Source organism: Coregonus clupeaformis, unplaced genomic scaffold, assembly GCF_020615455.1.
Source record: "Coregonus clupeaformis isolate EN_2021a unplaced genomic scaffold, ASM2061545v1 scaf0027, whole genome shotgun sequence".
NCBI classification, from domain to species: domain Eukaryota; kingdom Metazoa; phylum Chordata; class Actinopteri; order Salmoniformes; family Salmonidae; genus Coregonus; species Coregonus clupeaformis.
The window spans coordinates 974,473-1,002,337 of record NW_025533482.1 but is presented as its reverse complement, the minus strand read 5'-3'; the positions used below and the strand labels follow the sequence as shown (position 1 = coordinate 1,002,337).

Genomic DNA, 27,865 nt, shown 5'->3' with positions numbered 1-27,865 from the left:
AAACATCTTGATTTCCATTACTCACTGGTTTTAAAGAGGTCATTTAGGGATCGATTGCATACATTAGGCCTGTTTATTATGCGCACTGATAATGCGCGGCAGGTTTTACATTTAAGTCATTTAGCAGACGCTCTTATCCAGAGCGACTTACAAATTGGTGCATTCAACTTATTCCAGGTATTCCTTAAAGAGGTAGGGTTTCAAGTGTCTCCGGAAGGTGGTCAGTGACTCCGCTGTCCTGGCGTCGTGGGGGAACTTGTTCCACCATTGGGGTGCCAGAGCAGCGAATAGCTTTGACTGGGCTGATACAACATCAAAGGCTTTATTGCTTTACGCACACAATCAGCAGCAACGCCTTGCAAATGTCAAGGCGTTGCAGAAAGAGGAAGATCAAGTGAGCTACACCACACACACACAAACAGCCAAGTGGTAAGTAAAACAGCTTCTCTTTTTTTGTAACGCAAATTGGGAGAATCTCCAGCCCTACTTTTGGTACTGCTTCTGCAAAGTGATGATGTTTCTGCGTGTTGGACATATAAAGTGATGTACTTCAACTAACAAGTTCCCACAAGTGCCTCACGGAGAGGTTGCAGTCGCCACGGGTTTCCAAGGAAGAGAGTTGCGGGCAAAGGGGCATCATGAAGGACCAAAGCTGTACTGATGCAATTACAAAACTCTTCCAAGAGGCTCCGTCGGCGAGACAAGCCCTGTTGGACAACTACAACAACCTGATGAATGTGGCCGAATACTGCGAGAGCAACTACCTGCAGGTGAGATGAAAATGTAGTGCAGACATGGCATAGCTAAGGTATAACTCCGGCAGTGTCCATTATGGACACTGCCTGAGTTATACGGTAGCTAGTAGACATGGCATAGCCTATCAATTACTTGTACAGTTCAACAAATAGCCCACAGTACCGTTACCTTCACAGCAACGAGAGTAGGCTATTCAAATCAAGGCCCTACATCATGCATCGATCCAGCTAAATAGTGAAAGAGAATTGTTTCTCTCTCACCTCATTCAATAACACAACTGTTTTCACAAAGCATATCCCATACGGGAAAAAATAAATTTCAACATACACTATATACAAAGGTATGTGGACATCCCTTCAAATTAGTGGGTTCCGCTATTTCAGCCACACCCGTTGCTGACAGGTGTATCAAATCGAGCACACAGCCATGCAATCTCCATAGACAAACATTGGCAGTAGAATGGCCTTACTGAAGAGCTCAGTGACTTTCAACGTGTCACTGTCATAGGTGGCCACCTTTCCAACAAGTCAGTTCATAAAATATCTGCCCTGCTAGAGCTGCCCTGGTCAACTGTAAGTGATGTTATTGTGAAGTGGAAACGTCTAGGAGCAACAGCGGCTCAGCCGCGAAGTGGTAGGCCACACAAGCTCACAGAACGGGACTGCCGAGTGCTGAAGCCCGTAGCGCGTGTAAAAATCGTCTGTCCTCTGTTGCATCACTCACTACCAAGTTCCAAACTGCCTCTGGAAGCAAAGTCAGCACAATAACTGTTCGTCGGGAGCTTCATGAAATGGGTTTCCATGGTCAAGCAGCCGCACACAAGCCTAAGATCACCATGTGCAATGCAAAGCGTCGGCTGGAGTGGTGTAAAGCTCGCCGCCATTGGACTCTGGAGCAGTGGAAACGTGTTCTCTGGAGTGATGCATCACACTTCACCATTTGGCAGAATCTGGGTTTGGCAGATGCCAGGAGAACGCTACCTCCCCAAATGCATAATGCCAACTATAAAGTTTGGTGGAGGAGGAATAATCGTCTGGGGGTGTTTTTCATGGTTCAGGTTAGGCCCCTTAGTTCCAGCGAAGTGAAATCTTAACGCTGCAGCATACAATGACATTCTAGACGATTCTGTGCTTCCAACTTTGTGGCAACAGTTTGGGGAAGGCCCTTCCCTGTTTCAGCATGTGCACAAAGCGAGGTCCATACAGAAATTGTTTGTCGAGATCGGTGTGGAAGAACTTGACTTGCCTGCACAAAGCCCTGACCTCAACCCTATCAAACACCTTTGGGATGAATTGGAATGCGACTGTGAGCCAGGCCTAATCGCCCAACATCAGTGCCCAACCTCACTAATTCTCTTGTGGCAAGTCCCCGCAGCAATGTTCCAACATCTAGTGGAAAGCCTTCCCAGAAGAGTGGAGGCTGTTATAGAAGCAAAGGGGGGACCAACTCCATATTAATGGCATTGATTTTGGAATGAGATGTTTGACAAGCAGGTGTCCACATATTTTTGTTCATGTAGTGTATTTAATGTTATGTAAAATGTATTTAAAATATAAGTTGATAAATTGCCATGTTTGCTAAAATGCATGTAATGCCTTAAAATGTATTCCAGAGATGCATGTACAGTTGAAGTCAGAAGTTTACATACACCTTAGCCAAATACATTTAAACTCAGTTTTTCACCATTCCTGACATTTAATCCTAGTAAAAATTATCTGTTTTAGGTCAGTTAGGATCACCACTTTATTTTAAGAATGTGAAATGTCAGAATTTATTTATTTCATCACATTCCCAGTGGGTTCATTCTTAATTAGTATTTGGTAGCATTGCCTTTCAATTGTTTAACTTGGGTCAAACGTTTCGGGTAGCCTTCCACAATCTTCCCACAATAAGTTGGGTGAATCTTGGCCCATTCCTCCTGACAGAGCTGGTGTAACTGAGTCAGGTTTGTAGGCCTCCTTGCTCGCACATGCTTTTTCAGTTCTACCCACACATTTTCTATAGGATTGAGGTCAGGGCTTTGTGATGGCCACTCCAATACCTTGACTTTGTTGTCCTTAAGCCATTTTGCCACAACTCTGGAAGTATGCTTGGGGTCATTGTCCATTTGGAAGACCCATTTGCGACCAAGCTTTAACTTCCTGACTGATGTCTTGAGATGTTGCTTCAATATATCCACATAATTTTCCTTCCTCATGATGCCATCTATTTTGTGAAGTGCACCAGTCCCTCCTGCAGCAAAGCACCCCCACAACATGATGCTGCCACCCTTGTGCTTCACGGTTGGGATGGTGTTCTTCGGCTTGCAAGCAGCCCCCTTTTTCCTCCAAACATAACGATGGTCATTATGGGCAAACAGTTATATTTTTGTTTCATCAGACCAGAGGACAAAAAGCACGATCTTTGTCCCCATGTGTAGTTGCAAACCGTAGTCTGGCTTTTTTATGGCGGTTTTGGAGCAGTGGCTTCTTCCTTGCTGAGTGGCCTTTCAGGTTATGTCGATATAGGTGTCACGGATTCTGCCGAGGCTGCTCCCCCTCCTGGTACGAGCAGGCGTCGGCGGTCGCCGTCCCCGGAGTACTAGCTGCCACCGATCTTTGTTTCTGTGTGTGATTGCTTTTATCTGTCTGTCACACCTGTGTCCAATTGTGTGTTAATCACCTGTCTTATAAGTTCCGTGTTTTGGCTTAGTATGATTGTGTGTTGTTGTTTCACTGTCATGCTGTTTCGGAGCTACGTGGTTTTTCACTCTGTTTGTTTGATGTTTAGTGTTTACGCGTGTTTGCGTAATTCTCCCTCGCCTCTTGTTTTGTCGAGGTCGTGTATTTTGGACAGTCTACTTTTGTTTATTAAACTCTATTGGACTGAACCTCTGTATCCTGCGCCTGACTCCTCCACCACATCCACATCGGTTCCCTTCTGACAGAACAACACACCAACATGGAGTCAGCAGGAACAGCGGCGGCACCTGAATCCCTGGAATACCGGATCAACCACCAGGACACCATGATCCGGCAAATTGGGGCCGCCATGGAGGAGGTGTCCAACACTCTGCGCCGGTTGGTGAATAGAGAGGTGCCCACGCACTCTCACAACATCCCATCACCAACGGCCAGTCCTCCTCACTCAGCACCGGAACCCAGTGGCATTCGGCTCTCGCTCCCGAGGGCATATGACGGTTCTGCAGCCGGGTGTCAGGGATTTCTCCTGCAGGTGGAACTTTACCTGGCCACCATACACCCGGCGCCCTCGGGATACGAGAGCGTCTCCGCCCTCATCTCCTGTCTATCCGGCAAGGCGTTGGAGTGGGCCAACGCCGAATGGAGGGGAATAGACGCCGCAACCATCACCTACGCGGAGTTCTCCCGCCGCTTCAGGGCTGTCTTCGATCATCCACCTGAGGGGAAAGCGGCGGGAGAGCGTCTGTTCCACCTCTGACAGGAGAAGAGGAGCGCACAGGAGTTCCGGACACTAGCAGCGGAGTGAGAGTGGAATGAGAGGGCCCTCATCGACCACTACCGGTGTAGCCTACGAGAGGACGTTCGTCGTGAGCTGGCCTACAGGGACACCAACCTGTCGTTCGACCAGTTGGTGGACATTTCCATCCGTCTAGACACCCTGCTGGCTACCCGCGGGACGTCCCGAGTGGGGGGTCGTCCCATTCCGCCTCCAGCACCTCCAGATTCCTATGGAGATCGGGGTGCTGGCGCTAGAGAGAGGAGGAGAGGGAACCCAGGGGAGCCATCCCCTGCACCACCTGCGGTCGTGGAGGGCACACCGCGGCCAGGTGCTGGGGAGGGTCTCTTGGGAGAGGTGACAACAGGCCACGCACTGGGGAGTCATTTCCAGGTGAGCAGGCGCCCCACTTACCCAGAGCTTTCTGTTGGTCACATGAGTATTCCTGTGAGATTTCCACAGGTGGCACCTCATTCCCAGCATAAGGCGCTAGTAGATTCAGGCGCTGCTGGGAACTTTATTGATCGGGCATTTTGTAGTAGGTTAAGGATTCCCCTTCGGCCGGTAGAAACTCCATTTCCTGTCCACGCCTTAGACAGCCGGCCGTTGGGGTCGGGTCTGATCAGGGAGGTCACAGCACCACTGACGATGACAACGCAGGGGGTCACGAGGAGATCATTCAGTTTTATCTGATTGACTCTCCTGCGTACCCTGTGGTGTTGGGACTTCCCTGGTTAAGCACCCATGATCCTACCATAGCGTGGCAACAGAGGGCTCTTATGGAGTGGTCTTCCCAGTGTGTAGAGAGATGTCTAGGGGTTTCCTTAGGGGCGACCTCGGTAGAGAGTCCGAACCAAGTGCCCGCACTGCGCATTCCCCCTGAGTATGAGGATTTAGCACTGGCGTTTAGTAAATCGAGGCAGCACGGCTACCTCCTCATAGACAGGGGGACTGTGCGATAAATCTCCAAACAGGAGCGGCTCTGCCACGGAGTCATGTGTATCCCCTGTCTCAAGAGGAGACAGCGGCTATGGAGACGTACATAGCCGAGTCCTTGGCACAGGGATACATACGGCCTTCTACTTCCCCGGTCTCCTCAAGTTTCTTCTTTGTGAAGAAGAAGGATGGGGGATTGCGCCCGTGTATTGACTACCGTAGTCTCAATCAGATCACAGTTAAATACAGCTACCCACTTCCACTGATTGCGACGATGACGGAGTCATTACGCGGCGCGCGCTTCTTCACAAAGTTAGATCTCAGGAGCGCGTATAATCTGGTGCGCATTAGGGAGGGGGATGAATGGAAGACAGCATTTAGCACAACCTCGGGTCATTACGAGTATCTCGTCATGCCATACGGGTTAATGAATGCTCCTTCAGTCTTCCAATCCTTTGTTGACGAGATTTTCCGGGACATGCATGGGCAGGGTGTAGTAGTTTACATCGACGACATCCTAGTGTACTCTGCTACATGAGCCGAGCATGTAGCCCAGGTGCGCCGAGTGTTGAGAAGACTGTTGGAGCATGACTTGTATGTCAAGGCAGAGAAATGCCTGTTCTTCCAGGAGTCCGTCTCCTTTTTGGGTTATCGGTTGTCCGCGTCTGGTGTGGAGATAGAGGTAGACCGGGTATCGGCCGTGCGTAATTGGCAAACTCCAACTACTGTAAAAAGAGGTGCAGCGGTTCTTGGGTTTTGCTAATTACTACCGGAGGTTTATTCGGGGTTTTGGACAGGTTGCAGCTCCCATTACATCTCTACTAAAGGGGGGTCCGGTTCGTTTGCAGTGGTCGGCTGAGGCGGACAGGGCATTTGTTAAACTTAAGAACCTGTTCACCTCGGCTCCTGTGCTGGCGCACCCGGATCCCTCTTTACCCTTCCAAGTAGAGGTGGACGCGTCGGAGACCGGTATTGGGGCGGTCCTGTCACAACGGTCCGGCGCGCCACCTAAACTCCGCCCCTGTGCCTTCTACTCTAAGAAGCTCAGCTCGGCGGAGCGCAACTATGACGTTGGGGACAGGGAGCTGTTAGCCGTAGTCCAGGCTCTAAAGGTGTGGAGGCATTGGCTTGAGGGGCTCAACACCCTTTCCTCATTCTGACTGATCACCGTAACCTGGAGTACATCCGGGCAGCTAGGAGATTGAACCCTCGTCAGGCTAGGTGGAACATGTTCCTAACCCGGTTTGTTTTCAAGATCACATACATCCCAGGGTCCCAGAATGCTAAGGCAGACGCCCTGTCCCGGCGGTATGACACAGAGGAGAGGTCCAACGAGCCTACTTCCATATTGGCGGAGTCTTGTTTGGTGGCCCCGGTAGTTTGGGAGGTCGATGCGGAAATCGAGCGGGCACTGCGTACCGACCCTACTCCCCCCGAGTGTCCTGTGGGGCGGACGTACGTTCCGCTCGAGGTTCGTGATCGACTTATTTATTGGGCTCATACATCACCCTCCTCTGGACATCCAGGTATTGGCCGGACCGTGCACTGTCTTAGCATGAAATACTGGTGGCCAACGTTAGCTAGGGATGTGAGGGTTTATGTCTCCTCCTGCTCGGTGTGTGCCCAGTGTAAGGCGCCTAGACATTTGCCCAGGGGTAAGCTACATCCCCTGCCCGTTCCACAACGACCATGGTCCCACCTCTCGGTAGATTTCGTTACCGATCTACCCCCCTCCCAGGGGAATACCACCATTTTGGTCGTTGTGGATCGGTTTTCTAAGGCCTGTCGTCTCCTTCCTATGCCGGGTCTCCCTTCTGCCCTACAAACCGCTGAGGCCCTGTTCACCCATGTGTTCCGGCACTATGGGGTCCCCGAGGATATAGTGTCTGACCGAGGTCCCCAGTTCACCTCCAGAGTTTGGGGGGGGGTTTATGGAACGGTTGGGGGTCTCGGTGAGCCTTACCTCGGGGTACCATCCAGAGAGCAATGGGCAGGTGGAACGTGTCAACCAGGATGTGGGTAGGTTTTTGAAGTCCTATTGCCGGGACCGGCCGGAGGAGTGGTCGAGGTTCCTCCCCTGGGCAGAGATAGCCCAGAACTCTCTCCGCCACTCCTCCACCAATTTAACACCTTTCCAGTGTGTCTTAGGTTATCAGCCGGTCCTGGCGCCATGGCACGAGAGCCAGATCGAGGCTCCTGCGGTGGACGAGTGGATTCGGCGCTCGGAGGAGACGTGGGACGCTGCCCATGTCCATCTGCAGCGTGCCATCCGTCAACAAAAGGCGAGCGCCGATCGCCACCGCAGTGAGGGACCGGTGTACGCACCGGGAGATCGAGTCTGGCTCTCGACTCGAAACCTGCCCCTCCGCCTGCCCTGCCGGAAGCTGGGTCGGCGGTTTGTGGGGCCCTTCAAAGTCCTGAGAAGATTGAACGAGGTGTGTTACAGGTTACAACTGCCTATAGAGTACAAAAATATTAACCCCTCGTTCCATGTGTCTCTTCTCAGGCCGGTGGTAGCTGGTCCACTCCAAGAGGATGAGATAGGAGAGACCCCTCCGCCCCCTTTGGACATCGAGGGGGCCCCGGCGTACAGAGTCCGGACCATCTTGGACTCGAGGCGCCGGATGAGTGGTCTCCAGTATCTCGTGGAGTGGGAGGGGTACGGTCCGGAGGAACAGTGCTGGGTGCCCAGGAGGGACATCCTCGATCCATCCCTCCTGACTGAGTTCCACCGTGGGCATCCCACGCGCCCGGGTCCGCGTCCTCCTGGCCGTCCCCGAGGCCGGGGTCGGCGCACGGCTGGAGCCGCGCGTCAAGGGGGGGGTACTGTCACGGATTCTGCCGAGGCTGCTCCCCCTCCTGGTACGAGCAGGCGTCGGCGGTCGCCGTCCCCGGAGTACTAGCTGCCACCGATCTTTGTTTCTGTGTGTGATTGCTTTTGTCTGTCTGTCACACCTGTGTCCAATTGTGTGTTAATCACCTGTCTTATAAGTTCCGTGTTTTGGCTTAGTATGATTGTGTGTTGTTGTTTCACTGTCATGCTGTTTCAGAGCTACGTGGTTTTTCACTCTGTTTGTTTGATGTTTAGTGTTTACGCGTGTTTGCGTAATTCTCCCTCGCCTCTTGTTTTGTCGAGGTCGTGTATTTTGGACAGTCTACTTTTGTTTATTAAACTCTATTGGACTGAACCTCTGTATCCTGCGCCTGACTCCTCCACCACATCCACATCGGTTCCCTTCTGACAATAGGACTCATTTTACTGTGGATATAGATACTTTTGTACCTGTTTCCTCCAGCATCTTCACAAGGTCCTTTGCTGTTGTTCTGGGATTTATTTGCACTTTTTGCACCAAAGTACGTTCATCTCTAGGAGACAGAACGCGTCTCCTTCCTGAGCGGTATGATGGCTGCGTGGTCCCATGGTGTTTATACTTTGTACTATTGTTTGTACAGATGAACGTGGTACTTTTTTTTCTGAGGTCTTGGCTGATTTCTTTAGATTTTCCCATGATGTCAAGCAAAGAGGCACTGAGTTTGAAAGTAGGCCTTGAAATACATCCACAGGTACACCTCCAATTGATTCAAATGATGTCAATTAGCCTATCAGAAGCTTCTAAAGCCATGACATCATTTTCTGGAATTTTCCAAGCTGTTTAAAGGCACAGTCAACTTAGTGTATGTAAACTTCGGACCCACTGGAATTGTGATACAGTGAATTATAAGTGAAATAATCTGTCTGTAAACAATTGTTGGAAAAATTACTTGTGTCATGCACAAAGTAGATGTCCTAACCAACTTGCCAAAACTATAGTTTGTTAACAAGACATTTGTGGAGTGGTTGAAAAATTAGTTTTAATGACTCCAACCTAAGTGTATGTAAACTTCCGACTTCAACTGTATATGCTCCTAAAAACCAATGAGGAGATGGCAGAGGCAGGACTTGGACCCTGCCAAGCGTAAAAAATAGAACAAAGTTCTATTTTAGCGCCTGATTACGCAGACGCTCGTTGACACGCACGAGCAGTTTGGATGAAATGATTGAATAACATGTATGTGTACATTTATTTTGCAACGCTCAAATATGCAACGTGGGCAGTATGGTCAGCATGTAACGGTGGCCCATCCCCCCCAAAATATATATCTTAAAGCCACGCCCCTACTAAGCCATGCCTCCACTCCAGGGTTCCTCCACAAACCCGTTGCTACATTGAACCATTCAAGGTTCCTAAAAGAACCCCTCAACTAACCGAAGGTGCAAATATGAACCATTGACTAGCAATGGTTCCTTGAGGAACTCCAGGGGTTCCTTGAGGATCTCCAGGGTTCCTTGAATCACCACTAATTCTAAGAGTGTAGTCTACAGGGTGCTCAAAGTGGTTCCTAATTTGGCCTATTAAATTACTCTTTACATATTGATCAATGGAGCAAATGCTTTGGGCCACCAAGCCAAAACTTTGGCAGTGATATCATTTATATTGTAATGTTGAGTAAAAACAATATGTTTGATTTCACCTAATTTTAACATTCTGTCATAAAGAGCACATGTTCAACTTTGTGAAAAAAAAAATCCCATCTGAAGAGGTAAAAAAAATGACTATAGTAAGTGCCTCTCTTCAGCGTAGTTAAATAATGAAAAATAAATTGAGTGCCTGATTTAAATGAAAACTGTACAACGCTCCACAATATGTCAAAGTGTAGGTGTATGTCTTGTGCTTCCAGTGAGTGTTTATACTATTACTATACTACTATACACCTCTACAGTGGGGTTTTAGCAGTGTTATGGTGCTTACGTAACCAAGTGGGAAATGGGAATTGGGAAAAAGGGAAAAATCCACTTGAAAGACCCTCCAACTGCTAATTACTAGTTAAATCAGCCATGAATCCCCTTGTGATAGGTGAATGGAAGCTTGTTGTGTGCAACAGGGAGGGACAATTGAATGCAAGATTCACAACAAACTTTAAAACATTTGTAGCCTGTCTATCTTTGGGTAACAGGGTTGACGTGTTATTCTCGACACGCTCAGTCTTTCACCACAAAACACTAGAAAATGTCCAAAAAGAGTAGAACCAGTTCACCTGCTTTTACACTATGATTTGATTATTAGATGTTCAATGTTTCTTTTGAAATAAATATTTCAAAAGTAATAGTTTCACCATATTAAAACGAGAGTTCAGTTCACGTAAAATGGTTGACATTAAAATGAGGGACAGACGTAAATTAATCACAAATGAAATAAATAATCATCTTCAGAAATAACTTTGTCAAAGCAACGCAATAACTAGGGCTTTACAATGATGGTGAAAGCTTGGGAGTATTTTTTGAGATTAGTCGGTTAAAATCTTCCTAGAAGTCACAGAGGGTGGACGGAGGGACATGTCAAAATGCTGAATTTTGCCACTTTAGCAAGTCTTTATTCATACTGAAATTCCCATTGACTGAATTCTCCATGTGGTTTATATTAAAGGGCACTTCATTTCATATAACTGGCTTTTAAAATGAAATATGTGCATCATTTCTACTGGAACAACTCAGTACACGTTATGTTCTGCCTTTTGGATGTTGGTTGCAACACTCTCGTCAAGTTCCTTTGTTTATTTGTCATATGCACATGAGAGACATACAGTCACTACATGACCGATAATGTATCATGATTGTAGTCATTTAAATACATGTTAGTGCTTTTGGTATGTGTCAAGTACAATAAAAATGCATTTTGACAAAATATATTGTAGTGTCTGCAACCTATTGGAAACTTTGGAGGTGTTGCTTGTTGGGGGCGTGGCTTTGGCCTCCTATGAGACTGATTTTTAGGCCAGTTAATATGTTATGTTGTGTTCAATGATTAAAGGTGAAGTTTGTACATTGCCAGTATATAAAGTTTTATTGTTAAGACAGTTGCCATTTTGTTACAATATGATTTGGTGGATTTCTTAAATATTTGCCATACATAAAAAAAATATATATATATTTCTTACAAATACATTTAAATGCGTGTTGGAATATATTTTACAAAGCATTTCCAAATTCATTTCCAAATATATTTACCAAATATATTGATAAATACATGTGACAATTGTTTGATGCATTTAACATATACTGAACAAAAATATAAACACAATGCAACAATTGCCACAGATGTCTCAAGTTTTGAGGGAGCATTCAATTGGCATGCTGACTGCAGGAATCTCTACCAGAGCTGTTGCCAGAGAATTGAATGTTTATTTCTCTACCATAAGCCTCTTCCAACGTCGTTTTAGAGAATTTGGCAGTACGTCCAACGGCCTCACAACCGCAGACCACGTGTATGGCGTCGTGTGGGGGAGCAGTTTGCTGATGTCAATGTTGTGAACAGAGTGCCCCATGGTGGCGGTGGGGTTATGGTATGGGCAGGCATAAGCTACGGACAGCGAACACAATAGCATTTTATCGATGGCAATTTGAATGATCATGAGGCCCAATGTCGTGCCATTCATCTGCTGCCATCACCTCATGTTTCAGCATGATAATGCATGGAATGTCGCAAGGATCTGGACACTATTCCTGGAAGCTGAAAATGTCCCAGTTCTTCCATGGCCTGCATACTCACCAGATTTGTCACCATTGAGAATGTCTGAGATGCTCTGGATCGAAGTGAACGACAGCGTGTTCCAGTTCCCACCAATATCCAGCAACTTCGCACAGCCATTGAAGAGGAGAGGGACAACATTCCACAGGCCACAATCAACAGCCTGATCAACTTTATGCAAAGAAGATGTGTCTGTGTTCCCAGTCATGTGAAATCCATAGATTAGGGCCTCATTTATTTATTTCAATTGACTGATTTCTTTATATGAATTGTAACTCAGTAAAATTTTGAATTTTTATTCAGTATACATTAAGAAACATTCCTGTCGAAGAAAGAGGAACAGATTAGTTTACGTAGTTAGAAGTACTCGCACTAGTTTAGAAAGCTTACAAAATTGACAAAGAGCATTTCTGTGCTTGTATTCTAGTGTGCACACTGGGAGAGTGATGCTGCTAGATTGTGCGCTTCCGGTGACACCCGTCTCCTTCAAATATTTCAGTGTAAAGAGAGTGTTTCAATTTGAAGAGAAACACAATTGACTGCATCCTAATTGGTTGTGTATGTGTGTGACATGTCTCTATCTGCATTTGAGTGTGAGAGAGAAATAGGGTTAATCTGAGCACAGCAAGTAGCACAGGAAGTCTCTGAGCATCTGTGTGTTAGAAGTGAGCATGCATATGTGCTCATTTCTATGTGAGTGTGAAGGAGTGCACATATACGGGTAGGCTCTTACTGTGAAGGGAAAAAAGTATTTGATCCCCTGCTGATGTTGTATGTTTGCCCACAAACAAAGACATGATCAGTCTATAATTTTATTGGTAGGTTTATTTGAACAGTGAGAGACAGAATAACAACAAAAAAATCCAGATAAACGCATGTCAAAAATGTTATAAATTGATTTGCATTTTAATGAGGGAAATAAGTATTTGACCCCTCTGCAAAACATGACTTAGTACTTGGTGGCAAAACCCTTGCTGGCGATCACAGAGGTCAGACGTTTCTTGTAGTTGGCCACCAGGTTTGCGCACATCTCAGGAGGGATTTTGTCCCACTTCTCTTTGCAGATCTTCTCCAAGTCATTAAGGTTTCGAGGCTGACGTTTGGCAACTCAAACCTTCAGCTACCTCCACAGATTTTCTATGGGATTAAGGTCTGGAGACTGGCTAGGCCACTCCAGGACCTTAATGTGCTTCTTCTTGAGACACTCCTTTGTGGCCTTGGCCGTGTGTTTTGGGTCATTGTCATGGTGGAATACCCATCCACGACCCATTTTCAATGCCCTGGCTGAGGGAAGGAGGTTCTCACCCAAGATTTGACGGTACATGGCCCTGTCCATCGTCCCTTTGATGCGGTGAAGTTGTCCTGTCCCCTTAGCAGTCTTATGCTACACAAAGATAAATAGCATACATTTTTCTAAACTAATCCAATCACTGAAATGGTTGTTCCAGTTTAAATGATTTAGGTAGGCTCCTTTATCAATGTTCCTAACCCTAACAGTCATTCTTAATGCAGGTTGCAGGTGAATAAAAAATTCACATAGGCTGGATTCACATAGGAATTACATATCACATTGCAAGCCAGCATAATGTGACTTGCAGGCCTGATGTGGCCTGGAAACCAGTAGGTTCATAACACCACTGTGTTGAGGTAAAACATGGTCATCAAAGTAAGGCCTTATGATATACTGTATGTAATGTATTGTATTGTAATAAACAGTTTAACAGTAGGAACTCTGTGAAGTCCACAGGACTGAGAATGAACGAATTCAACAATCATGTCTCTGTCACTAACAAATACAGTCAAGGGTGGTAACTCTATAATTCACTCGAAAAGGCAACGCACACTGTGAAATGATATTGGGGTCGTGGCTTAGTCGCGGCGTGGCTTTGAATTATTTATTTTTGGCCACCCGTGAGTAGAAGTGTTGTATCAATTTAAGTGGCCTATGGTTATGGTAATTAAAGTTTGAGCACGTCTGCTGCTAATTCTGAAGTCTTTGTAAAACCTTACATAAGAGCATGTGGCAATAAAGACATATTATAATGTCCAACACTGAATGACCTTGTCAAGAGATACAGACCTCTTGGTGTAATGGATAAAAATGCTATATGAGGAGTTATTGCATAACATTGAAAGTGTTAATTCCCTAACACTGACAAGGTGTAACATCGTCAGCACTAAGCACAGTGTTCATTTAACGCGCAAAAGTGTGGACCTGTGTAGACACTGGCCCAGTGTTAAATGTAACACTGTCGATGTTGATTTAACACTGGAGAAATTGCTGTGTACATTCACCATGAAATTAAATAGAATTGTGAACGCAGCGATCAGGCTGTTTCTTCCAGGCTAGTAAATAAGTGCTTTCACTGGCTATCTAAAAAAGGGGTAATGTGTTTAGCACTGAGCTGTCAAAGACTGTGTGTGTATTTCGATATTATGGTTCCATAATATCAAAATACACACACACAGTCTTTGACAGCTTCCAAGAATTAGAACAGGAAGTGAGAGGTCGGATTTCACTGCTCTTCTCAGACACTTCAACAGCATCATTTGACTCCTAACTGAAAAAGTCATCCTTCATTGTCATTTGAAAATGTCAAAATCAGATGCTATTATTATCATGATTGTTATGATCCCCAAGTAATCATAATCTATTGTTTGGTATTTGTGACATGAGCATCATATTTTTGTTTTTTATGACTGTCAGTCTCCCAATGTCTCTCTCTCTCTCTCTCTCTCTCTCTCTCTCTCTCTCTCTCTCTCTCTCTCTCTCTATCTCTCTCTCTCTCTCTCTCTCTCTCTCTCTCTCTCTCTCTCTCTCTCTCTCTCTCTCTCTCTCTGTCTCTCTCTTTCTCTCCCTCTCTCTTTCTCTCTCTATCCCTCCCGTTAGGCAGGTGCGGATGCGGTCAAGGCCCTGGAAGAGACTAAGAACTTCACCACCCAGTCTCTGGCCAGTGTGGCCTACCAGATCAGCACACTGGCCTCCAACGTGCTCAAGCTGCTGGACGCACAGAACTCCCAGCTCAGACACATGGAGTCCTCTGTCAACCTCATCGGACAGGTAGAGCAGAACACGGCAGGGGTTACTAGCATGTCTCCACACTTTTTTGTCACTAGCATGTCTCCGTACACACTTGTGTGTTAGGCCCCGATTCAGTTTCAGGAAGAGAACACAAGCATGTGTATGTTAGCAGCAGTGGCGGTCGGTGCCGTTTAAGATGAGGGAGGACGATAATATTTTTTATGAGCATTGCCTTGTTTCTATTTACAGCATATTGGTTGACTGTCATTCATATTCCATTCACCCAGCTCAATGTAACATCGATAGGTTTAGGCTACTACATTTCCCCTATACCCATCCTGAGGTTGCTACAACCTAGCCTATGAATGAAAGTTTACAACGTAGGTGCACAGGTCGAGAGAAATTTGAGTAATCAAGGTGACAGACATTAACACATTCAATACCCCCTTGCACACACCATCTAGCTGATCTAGGGTGTAATCAATAGTCCAACAGTTGCAAACAACAGTTTCTATTTGACAAATTCAGGTATGTTTATACCCATTTTGCTCCGTTTGCTAAATGTTTGCCAAACGTTTTTCAACAGAATCGGTGGAATTAAAGCACCCATAATCACACGCAAACACCGTTCACTTTCATAGCAGCCACATACAAACAGCATGATCAATTTTCTCTTTGTATAATTCCTTCTCGCATCTACGCAATCTCCTCTCACATATTCCCTTTGCTTGTGGACTTCAGTGCACAACACATCAGCTGTCTGTGACCAGGCAATCCAAACCTTCTTATTATAACCGTTAACCGCTACACACAGTCGTTGTGACCATATTGTCATAGTCAACATAGCTACTAGAACTAACGTGTTAGTAAACCCGCTACAATCATGCAGTACAGTGTACAGTCAGCAGCAAGCAGTTTAGCAGTTACACTGGCGAGCCCCGGTGAAAATAAATTCATATAACCAAAAGCTTACCTTGACATGGAAGAGTTTTAGTGTTGGATAGTTTCGTCAGCCCTGTCCGGTCCGTTCCTGCTCCCCGCACCAAGTCAGGGGTGCGCTTCGACAGCCCGGCTCGGCCCGCTCCTGCTCCCCACACCAAGCCAGTGGTGTGCGTCGTCAGTCCGCACGGCCCGTGCCTGTTCCCCGCACCAAGTCAGGGGTGCGCCCCGACAGCCCGGCTCGGCCCGCTCCTGCTCCCCACACCAAGCCAGTGGTGTGCGTCGTCAGTCCGGCACGGCCCGTGCCTGTTCCACCGGTGGCTGGTCCGGCACCGGTCAGATGCTTCACGCCGGAGCTAGAGCAATCCGCTCCACCAGTGTGCAGTCCAGCTCCGGCCAGCGGGGCCAGACCGACCAGGGGTACTTTGGGGGGTTGGAGAGGAGCGGGATCAGGCCCGGAGTCGGATCCGCCACCTAGGCGGAGTGCCCACCCGGTCCCTCCCCTGTGGGTTTTGGTTGACGCGGTCGGAGTCCGCGCCTTTAGGGGGGGGTACTGTCACGCCCTGGCTCTGGGGACACTGTTATGTTGAGCCAGGGTGTGTAGATCTATGGGTGTTTATTTCTATGTTGGCCAGAGTGACTCCCAATCAGAGGCAACGAGTGTCAGCTGGTTGTCTCTGATTGGGAGCCATATTTAAACTGTCTGTCTTTTCCTTTGTGTTTGTGGTTTCTTGTTCTTATTTGGTTTGTGTTAAATCGTAGACATCACGTTATCGTCTGTTGTTTTGATCGTGTGATCAGTATAATAAATAATATGTTCACCTTCAACGCTGCACCTTGGTCCTCCTCCTTAGACGATCGTGACAGAAAATCCCACCTCGACTGGATCAAGCAGCGTGACGAGGAGAGAGGATGGACCTGGGAGGAGATGAGTGAGAGTCTGGCAAGAGGGATGGAGGCCATTAGCACGGGGGAGAGACAAGCCCCAAAAATGTTTAGGGGGGGGCTAACGCCGTGGACGACGGGGCAGCAGGAGGCCGCCAGGTTACGGGAGTCACTGGTCACCAGGGGGAAGGAGGATGTAGAGGCACGGCGAGAGGTACTGGCGTGTGTTGCCAGTCCGGTCCGGCCTGTTCCTGATCCCCACGTAGGGCCAGTGGTGTGTGTTCCCAGTACGGTCCGGCCTGTTCCTGCCACTCGCACCAAGTCTACGGTGCGCGTCGCCAGCCCAGTCCGGCCCATTCCTGCTCCCCGCACCAAGTCAGTGGTGCGTTTCGTCAGCCCTGTCCGGTCCGTTCCTGCTCCCCGCACCAAGTCAGGGGTGCGCTTCGACAGCCCGGCTCGGCCCGCTCCTGCTCCCCACAACAAGCCAGTGGTGTGCGTCGTCAGTCCGGCACGGCCCGTGCCTGTTCCCGCACCAAGTCAGGGGGTGCGCTCGACAGCCCGGCTCTGCCGCTCCTGCTCCCCACACCAAGCCAGTGGTGTGCGTCGTCAGTCCGGCACGGCCGCGTGCCTGTTCCACCGGTGGCTGGTCCGGCACCGGTCAGATGCTTCACGCCGGAGCTAGAGCAATCCGCTCCACCAGTGTGCAGTCCAGCTCCGGCCAGCGGGGCCAGACCGGACCAGGGGTACTTTGGGGGGTTGGAGAGGGAGCGGGGATCAGGCCCGGAGTCGGATCCGCCACCTAGGCGGAGTGCCCACCCGGTCCCTCCCCTGTGGGTTTTGGTTGACGCGGTCGGAGTCCGCGCCTTTAGGGGGGGGTACTGTCACGCCCTGGCTCTGGGGACACTGTTATGTTGAGCCAGGGTGTGTAGATCGATGGGTGTTTATTTCTATGTTGGCCAGAGTGACTCCCAATCAGAGGCAACGAGTGTCAGCTGTTCGTTGGTTGTCTCTGATTGGGAGCCATATTTATACTGTCTGTTTTTCATTCGGGTTTGTGGGATATTGTTCCGTTAAGGTTTGTGTTGTGTATAACTTCAGGACGTCACGCATCGTTGTTTATTGTTTTTGTGTCGTGTTCAGTACAAATAAAGTATGTACGCTTATCACGCTGCGCCTTGGTCCGCTTCCTGTAACGATCGTGACAATAGCCATAGCCAGCTAGCTAACATAGCATCCCGCTCTGTTTGAGCCGGTTGTTTGAGTAGGCTAAACTAGCTAGCTGCATTCGCTAGCTAAGTAAGTGAAAGTGAAAGTGAGAAAAAATAATACAATTAAATATAGCTAGCTCTCTCTCTCTCTCTCTCTCTTGCTTCTCATTCATTTTTGAATAAATGAATTTGTTCAAAACTGTTCAGCTATTGTCTTTCTCTCTCATTGAGTCACCTATTCAGCACATTTCATGCACTACAGTGTTAGCTAGCTGTGTCTTATGCTTTCAGTACTAGATTCATTCTCTGATCCTTTGATTGGGTGGACAACATGTCAGTTCATGCTGCAAGAGCTCTAATAGGTTGGAGGATGTCCTCCGGAAGTTGTCATAATTGCTGTGTAAGTCTATGGAAGTGGGTGAGAACCACAAGCCTCCTAGGTTTTGGACTAGCTGTCCTCTGGCTACACCATGGTGCTGCCCTACAGAATGCTGTTGAGGCTACTGTAGACCTTCATTGGAAAACAGTGTGTTTTATTAAATGATTTGGTGACGTGAATATATTTAGCATAGTTTTATCTAAAAAGGATAACTTTTTTAGTGTTTCACTATAAAAATGAAATTCACTGAGGAGGATGGTCCTCCCCTTCCTCCTCTGAGGAGCCTCCACTGGTTAGCAGAAATGTACAGTTAACCTTGCTAAAAAGAGGTTTGCTTGCTTGAACCCAGGCTTTAGAATGAGGAGGCCCATCAGAGGCAGTGACTGGAAAAAAGGAAATTAGATTTTATGAGTCTTACCCTCTGTCCGAGGTTGATGCATTGTTGCACCTAGATCAGCACGGTTCTCTGAGTGTCACTGGTACCCACTGTGCCAATTTCCCTTATTCCTTGTCCCCTCCCTCTCTTCCTCCTTTTCCTCTACCCCTCCTTTCCCTCTATCCCCTACGCCTCCCTCCTTCCCACCATCTCTTCCTCCCTCATCTCCTTACCCCTGGTGTTCAGCATATGAAGGGTCTACCTCTCCGCTGACCTGGGCTGGTTTCCAGGGACTCTTTGGGGACCCTGGCCTTCTTCCATGCAGAATAGCTGATTTCTCCATCCCCAGTACACCACGTGCCTCCCCTCTCTCCCTCTCTTACACCAGCCCAACTGTCCCCCACTGCCCCCCCTCCCCTCCCCCTCTCTGTAGCCCCACTGTTCCCAAAGCTGGCACAGACCCCAGGCATTCCTGCATGCTCCGTGCCCAGCATTATCATACAGAACCAGGTCACCTGAGGAGGGGGTTGGGGTGGAGAGGTGAATGGGTTGAGAGGCTACAGGGTGAACTTTGACCTTCAACACAGAGCATCATAGGGGCTGGTATGGAATGAAAGACCCCAATGTTCTCTGTTCTGAGCGTTCCTTCCTGCTAACCTCTGATTGATGTCTTCCATTGTCTGCTGGCACCCATGAAGAGTCCCTAACAACTGTATACTAAATGATAGGGCTCACTATTTGGGGGAGGAAAGAGGGTTTGAGAATATTACCACTTTCGTGAATGAGCTATATTGAGCTAATGATGTTGTTAGAGAAAGGGTACCATGCTATTCCATCCTATATGGTTTATTTTGTATTTTGGAAAAGGTTACATTTTACCAGAGGGAAGGAATTAAGAATGGCACGTTTATCTGTAGGTTTGTTATCAATTTAAGTGTTATTGGTTCATACCCTGATGACAACATCCTCTGCCTCCTGTCTTGCAGACAGTGGACATGCACAGAGAGAAGGTGGCCCGGAGAGAGATAGGGGCTTTCACCACAGCCAAGAGGGTTCCCCGCAGTCACAAAATTATCCCCCCGGCAACAGGCAAGGAGCCCAAACCCAAGTACACCCGTAGTCCCATCACCTACTCTGACCTGGACACACTGGGACATGGCATGAAGGTGAGACTGTGTTCTCAAGTTCAAGTGCAATTACTCACAACACATGTTTTACCTAACATTCCCATGATATTCAAATGGTCAAAGGTTCAAATAAATACTTTTCCTGGAAGTGTCTTACTATACATCTACAAACTGTACACTACTGTATGTTGCAATCAATATTCAATAGTAATGTTGGAAATTACTTATGTGGAAATGTAATTACATAATGCAAAGTTGGTGAAAACTACTTTTTAAAACCTGGGCTGTGTTACCAGGGTACTATGGTTGGAGACAAAGGCTCCGTAGGTTTCCTTATCTCTCTAGACAAGCCTTTCAGATGCAGCTGGGCAGCAGCCGTTATTTTTTACCACTGTGCTTCTAGTCTACACCACATCCAGTTAGAGAGGAGCAGCTTGTTGCGTAGGGCTGACCTCGATTAGCACACACACACACACAAGCATGCACGGATGCAACGCACTCATGCACACACACACACACACACACACACACACACACACACACACACACACACTACACAGAGCAAGCAGCCAGCCAGCCACTGTGCACCGTGGGAAAATGGCTAGACGCACTAATTAGTGCTGCCAAGGCTAAGCCGCTTCATTGATGCTCCAACACAATTCCCTCATCTACAGCGGACACACACACATAAACTACCTCTCCTTTTTCACTCTGCTCTCCCTTTGTCTTTCTTTCTCTCTCTCTCTCTCTCTCTCTCTCTCTCTCTCTCTCTCTCTCTCTCTCTCTCTCTCTCTCTCTCTCTCTCTCTCTCTCTCTCTCTCTCTCTCTCTCTCTCTCTCTCTCTCTCTCTCTCTCTCTCTCTCTATCTCTATCTCTTTCTCTCTCTCTCTCTCTCTGTCTCTCTCAACACTTCCCCACAGGATTCTGGTAAGATGCTTGGGAAAGCAGGGTCATCAATGCGCAAACATGGCGGCACCATCAGGTATGATTCTGACACTGCTGACTCCATTTGACTGCTCTGCTCTCACACTGTCAGTCTAACTGTAACTGTTTCACTTCCTGTAAAAGTATTTCAGACAGGAAGCCTAGTTTCCGCACATCCTCTATGCTCAGTGGCCCACAAAAAAACATTTATTTAACTTTTATTCAAGACCAGAAACATCAGCAAAGGAAATCCTTAAAATAGTGTGTGTGTGTGTGTGTGTGTGTGTGTGTGTGTGTGTGTGTGTGTGCGTGCGTGCGTGCGTGTGTGCTGTGGGTAGGGGAATGAGGGTAAACAGTATTCATGACTAACCACACCTCCTGTCCAATCATGATTGTTGTGTTCCTTCAGTAGGGGATTGAATGCCATTCAGCCAGAGGGAGATTTACTGTGGGCAGGAGAAAGAGCACAGAGCTTTCACAATGTGATTATGCCAAAAACAAACCAGGAAGTATAGAAGTCAAATGTGCGGGTATTATTTGCACTGAGTAGCATATTTAAACTGTTAGGTGAGAGAAGAGAACAAAATCTCAGTCAAGCTTTCTGCATGTTTCTCACTATGAGTTGATAGAGCTGGTCTGTGTGAGTTCAAGTGTCAGCATTTGTGATAATGCATCTGTGGTCCTCTGTAGCTCAATTGGTAGAGCATGGCGCTTGTAATGCCAGGGTAGTGGGTTCGATCCCCGGGACCACCCATATGTAAAAATGTATGCACACATGACTGTAAGTCGCTTTGGATAAAAGCGTCTGCTAAATGGCATATTAAATATTATTATATGTATGTGACGCTTACAGCTGTGTGTGTGTGTTTTCAGCAGGAGCACTTCCAGAGCACCCCCAGAGCCTGTCCAGTGTCCCATAGCCCCCTCTCTGTCTCGAGGGGCATCCCTCACCTCTCTCCATGATTGCTCCATTGGGTAAAAAACACTTCCTGGAAACACAGTTTATACTGTACACACATAAGCTTTAACACTTACTACTAAACACTCCATTCCATACGATTACTCAGACACCTCAGTTAAGTGTGGTGTTTCTGGATTTATATATTTTGTGTGTAGAGAAGCCTGTAGAATATCTCCACCCAGACATGGAAATATACCTCTAGCTTACATTGCCCTCCCCCTCCTATATCAGGTCCAGCTTCGGCAAGGCCGTGCCTCCCCCCGTGGTCCCCAGCTGGCCCGCGTCACCTGACTCTGACATCATCACCACCCTGCTGGAGGAGGCCCCGCCCCCACCACCGCCCCTGTCTCTGATGGAGGATGGTGACGCCGCCATGACAGCTCCGGCCCCTCCTCCTCCTCCCATGGCGTCTGCTGCCTCCTTGCTGGATGTCCCTCCTCCCCCTCCACTGCCCCCCACCACCACAACCAGCACCCCTGAACCTGCCCATACCAGCCTAGCCAGCATCCCCTCTCCCCCTGTCCCACCCCCACTGGAGACTGGTAAGTATCATGAATTTCATAGATATGAATAAACCATTTGTAACTAGTGTACATACTATTAGTAGTTGACTGTAAACATACTGTATGAGGAACTATAGTACATTAACATATCATACTCAATATAACTTTTTCAAACAGAAATTTGCATCCTGTAGCACTAACTCCAAAAAGTTTTGGGACACTGTAAAGTCCATGGAGAATAAGAGCACTTCCTCCCAGCTGCCCACTGCACTGAGGCTAGAATTTCAACAAGCATTTTGCTATGGCTGGCCATGCTTTCCACCTGGCTACCACTACCCCGGCCACCAACTCTGCACCCTCCGCTGCAACTTGCCCATGCCCCCCCCCCCGCTTCTCCTTCACACAAATTCAGACAGCTGATGTTCTGAAAGAGCTGCAAAATCTGGACCCCTACAAATCAGCTGGGCTAGACAATCTGGACCCTTTCTTTCTAAAACTAGCCGCCGAAATTGTCGCAACCCCTATTACTAGTCTGTTCAACCTCTCTTTCGTAATGTCTGAGATCCCAGAGATTGGAAAGCTGGCGCGGTCATCCCCCTCTTCAAAGGGGGTGACACTCTAGATCCAAACTGTTACAGACCTATATCCATCCTGCCCTGCCTTTGGAAAGTATTTGAAAGCCAAGTTAACAAACAGATCACCGACCATTTCCGAATCCCAACGTACTTTCCCCGCGATGCATATCCTTCCCAAGCGAAGCTGGTGCCTTCACCCGCCAAGGTCCTAAACGATATTATAACCGCGATCGATAATAGGTCTCCAGCCGTTCTCCCACTGTCCCCACCACCGCATTCTTATTGGCAGACTAAATAGCCTTGGTTTCTCAAATAAACTGCCTCGCCTGGTTCACCAACTACTTCTCAGATAGAGTTCAGTGTGGTCAAATCGGAGGGCCTGTTGTCTGAACCTATGGCAGTCTCTATGGGGTGCCACAGGGTTCAATTCTTGGGCGACTCCTTTTTTCTCTCTGTGTGTATATCAATGATTTCGCTCTTGCTGCTGGTGACTCTCAGATCCACCTCTACGCAGACGACACCATTTTTATACATGGCCCTTCATTGGACACTGTGTTAACAAACCTCCCAAACGAGCTTCAATGCCATACAACACTCCTTCAGTAGCCTCCAACTGCTCTTAAACACTAGTAAAACTAAATGCATGCTCTTCAATCAACGCGCTGGCCCCCGCCCCCGACTAGAATCACACTCATCGACAGGTCTGACCTAGAGTATGTGGACAACTACAAATACCTAGGTGTCTGGTTAGACTGTAAACTCTCCTTCCAGAGACTCACATTAAGAATCTCCAATCCAAAGTTAAATCTAGAATTGGCTTCCTATTTCGCAACAAAGCCTCCTTCACTCATGCTGCCAAACATGCCCTCGTAAAACTGACTATCCTACCGATCCTTGACTTCGTGATGTCATTTACAAAATAGCCTCCAACACTCTACTCAGCAAATTGGATGTAGTCTATCACAGTGCCATCCGTTTTGTCTCCAAAGCCCCATACACTACCACCACTGCCACCTGTACGCTCTTGTTGGCTGGTCCTCACTACATGTTCGTCGTCAAACCCACTGGCTCCAGGTCATCTATAAATCACTGCTAGGCAAATCCCCGCCTTATCTTACCTCATTGGTCACCATAGCAGCACCCACCCGTGGTCTGCGCTCCAGCAGGTATATCTCACTGGTCATTCCCAAAGCCAACACCTCCTTTGGCCACCATTCCTTCCAGTTCTCTGCTGCCAATGACTGGAACGAATTGCAAAAATCTCTGAAGCTGGAGACTCTTATCTCCCTCACTAACTTTAAGCATCAGTTGTCAGAGCACCTTACCGATCACTGCACCTGTACACAGCCCATCTGAAATTAGCCCACCCAACTACCTCATCCCCATATTGTTATTTACATTATTTATTTTGCTCATTTGCACCCCAGTATCTCTTTTGCACATAATCTCTTGCACATCTAGCATTCCAGTGTTAATACTAATTGTAATTATTTTGCACTATAGCCTATTTATTGCCTTACCTCCATAACTTGCTACATTTGCACACACTGTATATATATCTGTATATATATTTTCTGTTGTATTTTTGACTTTATGTTTTTTTACCCCATATGTAACTCTGTGTTGTTGTTTTTATCGTACTGCTATGCTTTATCTTGGCCAGGTCGCAGTTGTAAATGAGAACTTGTTCTCAACTGGCTTACCTGGTTAAATAAAGGTGAAAAATAAAAATAAATAAAAATAAATATCAAACATCTAGGCGGAAAATATTGCTTGTTTTTGTGTTTCCCACACTGTGAGACAGCTTTAGCACACTGCACAGCACAGTATAGGAGAGGAAATGAGAACACGTTGTGTGCAAACAGACACCCAGAGACACGCACATGCTGAAACATCTAGAGGCAGAAAACCAGGAACAACCAACCTTGTGCCTGCACTGTGATACTAAGAAATAAATACTTTTTCGGGCCTAGTTGCATGATTGTGTTACTGATTTCACACGGTATGAAACGCTGAATATCGACTGATGAAGCCGATATTCTCCTCATTAATATTCTCTTTTCTTAGTGGCTGAAGAGAACGGCTTCCCGCCCCCTATGCCACCACCATCTGACGAGCCTCTCCCTCCACCAACCAGTGAGGGCCTGGAGCTCCCTGGCCCGCCCCCTCCACCGAGTGATGAGGTGGATGAAGGTAAAAGGAGCGGGTTGGTTGGGTGCAACACCCAGCCCTAAATGTGTCACACTGTACTTTTAATGGTCTTTCAACAAGTGGTTTTGAAAGGACTCACATCCAATTCTAATGCCGCAAAGGATCTGATTTGTTGAAATGTTGGTATCTATTTGTTTAGTTTAGCTGTCTGTCTGGGGTTTGTTTGTCTGTCTGTCTGTCTATGCAGAGCACGCTCGTTGATGCTGATCTTTGGTGTTTTCCTGTCCTTATCTCTGTTATTAGACTCTATTCAGTGTCTTCCTCTCTCTTTCTCTCTCTGTGTCTGTCTGCTTCATCTTGACCTTTTGACCTGTGACCTGTCTCTCTCCGGCTCAGCTCTGCAGCCCAGGCGGTCTCGTGTACGTCGTCACCCCCCCAGCTCGCGCTCCATGTCCCTCAGGGTCCGCACGGGCCCTAGCCCTCGCTCGCTCTACACTCGCTCGCTCTTCCTTCCAACCATCCAATCACGTAAGGCCACATTGGCAACCCCCCCATCCCAGGTCCTGCCCTCAGCTGTAGTCCAATATGGACTTAGCATTAATATACCAATCATTAGCTCATGATGAGCTGAACATGGCTAATGCGAAACTGCTTTGAAATTACACCACCATTGTTTAGGTTTTTGATGCATGATGAAAGTTCAAGCCTTGCTTAAGCTATAGTGTTAGCTTTCATATTAGTGCTAGCATTAACATTTGGAGTCCCCTCTAAAGACCCCTTTTGGTTGATCTGATGTAATCTTTCCCCGTCACCCATTCCTACCTCTCCCTCTGTGACCTCACCGGTCAGTCATGATCCCCCCTCCCCCTTCATACCCTCCTCCTCTCGCCCCTCCCGTGTCGCTGAGCCCCTTGTCCAGCCTGCCCGCCCACCTGGAGCACCTGGGTAAGTGGAGACTGTGTGAGACCGCAATACACCCTCCAGGCCACGGGGGGGGGGGTGAGAGGGTGACTTCTGTCCAAATGACTGCATCACTGCAGCTGCTGCTGCTGCTATTGCTGTTGAGTCTACTGTGTTGGAAGGAAAAGCCATGGACAGATTCTGTCCTCTAAAAGTCCGTCAGACACTGGGTTGGTAACGTCTTTGTTTTGTCCTTGATAGATATGATGGCTTATGTTTTTCAATATAACAGATAACACATTATGTGGAGAAAATAGTTTCAAAGAAGCTAAGTACTGTAAATTCATTTAAAGAGACCTCAGAACAAGTTATGCACTACAGTTTTCATACACTTTGGAACAAATGCTGAATTACTTGTATGGCAAGTGGTGCAGCCTATCAGTTTGGGTTTATATGCCTTTTGTCCAATCCTGTAGATCTGGTGATCCCAGCCCCGCCTCCTCCGCCTTTTACCGACAGCGTGGGGGGCTTTGATGACGTCATGCCACCCCTACCTCCCCCTGTGGGTTATAACACGACTGGCCCTACAGACTTTTTAGAGAAAGGTATGATAGTGCTCCATGCATATTCACCAATAGATAAATTACTAAATGCTGTCATGGCCCAAATTGCATGCATACTTCTACAGTATTTATTCAAAGTCTGACCGAATCATACCATAAAATATGGCCTATGTTTATGTGGTGTCTTGGTTGTTTCATTGCAATTCACGTTCCCTCCCAGTGGTGGCGCTGTACAGCTACAACTCAGGGAAGCCTGGGGACCTGGTATTCCAAGAGGGAGAAGTCATCTACCTGACCAAGAGGAATGAAGATGGCTGGTGTGAGGGACTGCTCAACGGAGTAGAGGGATTCTTCCCTGGGAACTACGTAGATTCCTCCACCAGCTAAGATATTAGACCCCTTAAAAGTAGACTCAGCGATATGGCGTAGATGCAGAGAGTAAGCAGCATAGTGGGTCAATTTCCACTACAACTAAGAGTGTTGAAGCCCGAGGCTCAACTTGTCCTCTGTTTTGGTCCATGTTGTAAAAGCGTGAAGCGAACCCGTGCACATGCGCAGATACTATGTGTGACTGTGTGAGAGCGGAGTCGTGCATCTCGCTTATCGCAATATCTGCGGTGCTGCTTGTGGCAATGTCATTTCACTTAGTCTACCTTTAATATGAAGAGGGAAAGTAGGCTCTGTCCACAAACAACCGGTAACCCTATACCCTAGGTCAACCTAGGCACTTCATGTTGATCAGGAAGAATTGGACGGGTATAAACATACCTATTCACATAATTGGTATAAGCATGAACTATTGTAGCTTCACCTTTCCCTTTGATAGGCCAGATGGAATTTCAACCATATTACCTCTCAGGTATAGAGTTTAGAGCTAGTGGTTGTTGGGTTGTTTCTTCATGGGGACGTAGTCAACTATTAGCTTTGTAGAAAGACCTCTACTGACCCCTACAGGTCATAGTAATATGAACAGAAAATAAGGCAATATTTACACAAGGAATGATGACAGGACTCTGAAATATAGCCACTATATAGCTAGCTATATATTACCAAGAGGGTCAGTAGGTAGGACGACTTAATATCTAATATCTTTCAACCAAGACTAGATAAAAGATAAAAAGTCAGCTTGCTTATTAACCATGACGTTAGTGAATACTTGGTAAAGAGGGAAAATGCTTTGCAAGTTATACAATAGCTCTATGTCCTGTTCAGTATTGTTTTACAAGTACTGTAATAACAGTATGTGAAATAGTTTGTCCTTACTGTTGTGCTCAGTAGGACAAGCCCTGAACGCTGCGTAATGATGTGGTAGAGTTGCTTCCGTTTTTTGTCAATGAGACCAGCCACTGTTTGCTGCTGCAGTTTTTGCCACTGCAGGATGATATTGGTCTCTTAATTAGACTTGCACTAATATATTTTGTAATATTCAAACTAAGATTAAGTAATATATGGATTATAGAGAAAATGATAGGAGAAAATATTTTACTATAGTGATGTCATGAGATTGACGTTTTTTAAAAGTGATTTTAGACTTGTTAATGTTTTCAGTTAGAGTTTCATTTTGATATTTAGTATATCCGTTTAGATTGAACAATGTTTTATTTACATGTCTTTCAATAAATGCTTAGCTTTTCCTAA

General features: G+C 47.0%; 1 protein-coding gene across 3 annotated transcripts; it reads left to right on the top strand.

Moving 5' to 3' along the window:
* Window positions 1-305: 305 nt before the first annotated feature.
* Window positions 306-27,865, top strand: abi3a (ABI family, member 3a). 3 transcript variants are annotated; one of them, XM_045212587.1, is made up of 12 exons: window positions 306-429; window positions 563-770; window positions 14,605-14,775; window positions 19,510-19,689; window positions 20,571-20,632; window positions 21,448-21,549; window positions 21,767-22,077; window positions 24,681-24,806; window positions 25,161-25,292; window positions 25,614-25,709; window positions 26,141-26,269; window positions 26,448-27,865. In XM_045212587.1, exons 2-12 carry the CDS (start codon window positions 639-641, stop codon window positions 26,612-26,614), a joined length of 1,608 nt encoding a protein of 535 aa, XP_045068522.1. In that variant the 5' UTR covers window positions 306-429; window positions 563-638; the 3' UTR covers window positions 26,615-27,865. The 3 variants fall into 3 exon arrangements, with proteins under 3 accessions (XP_045068522.1, XP_045068524.1, XP_045068523.1); XM_045212589.1 differs by lacking the exons at window positions 306-429; window positions 25,161-25,292; window positions 25,614-25,709 and having other exon boundaries at window positions 437-770; window positions 21,451-21,549; XM_045212588.1 differs by lacking the exons at window positions 306-429; window positions 25,161-25,292; window positions 25,614-25,709 and having other exon boundaries at window positions 437-770.

Excerpts from the sequence above, each read along its gene's own strand:
- abi3a (XM_045212587.1), top strand. The coding sequence starts at position 639 with ATGAAGGACCAAAGCTGTACTGATGCAATTACAAAACTCTTCCAAGAG. Across the intron at positions 25,293-25,613 it reads CCTTCCAACCATCCAATCAC|TCATGATCCCCCCTCCCCCT; the intron begins GTAAGGCCACAT and ends CTCACCGGTCAG. Across the intron at positions 26,270-26,447 it reads TACAGACTTTTTAGAGAAAG|TGGTGGCGCTGTACAGCTAC; the intron begins GTATGATAGTGC and ends GTTCCCTCCCAG.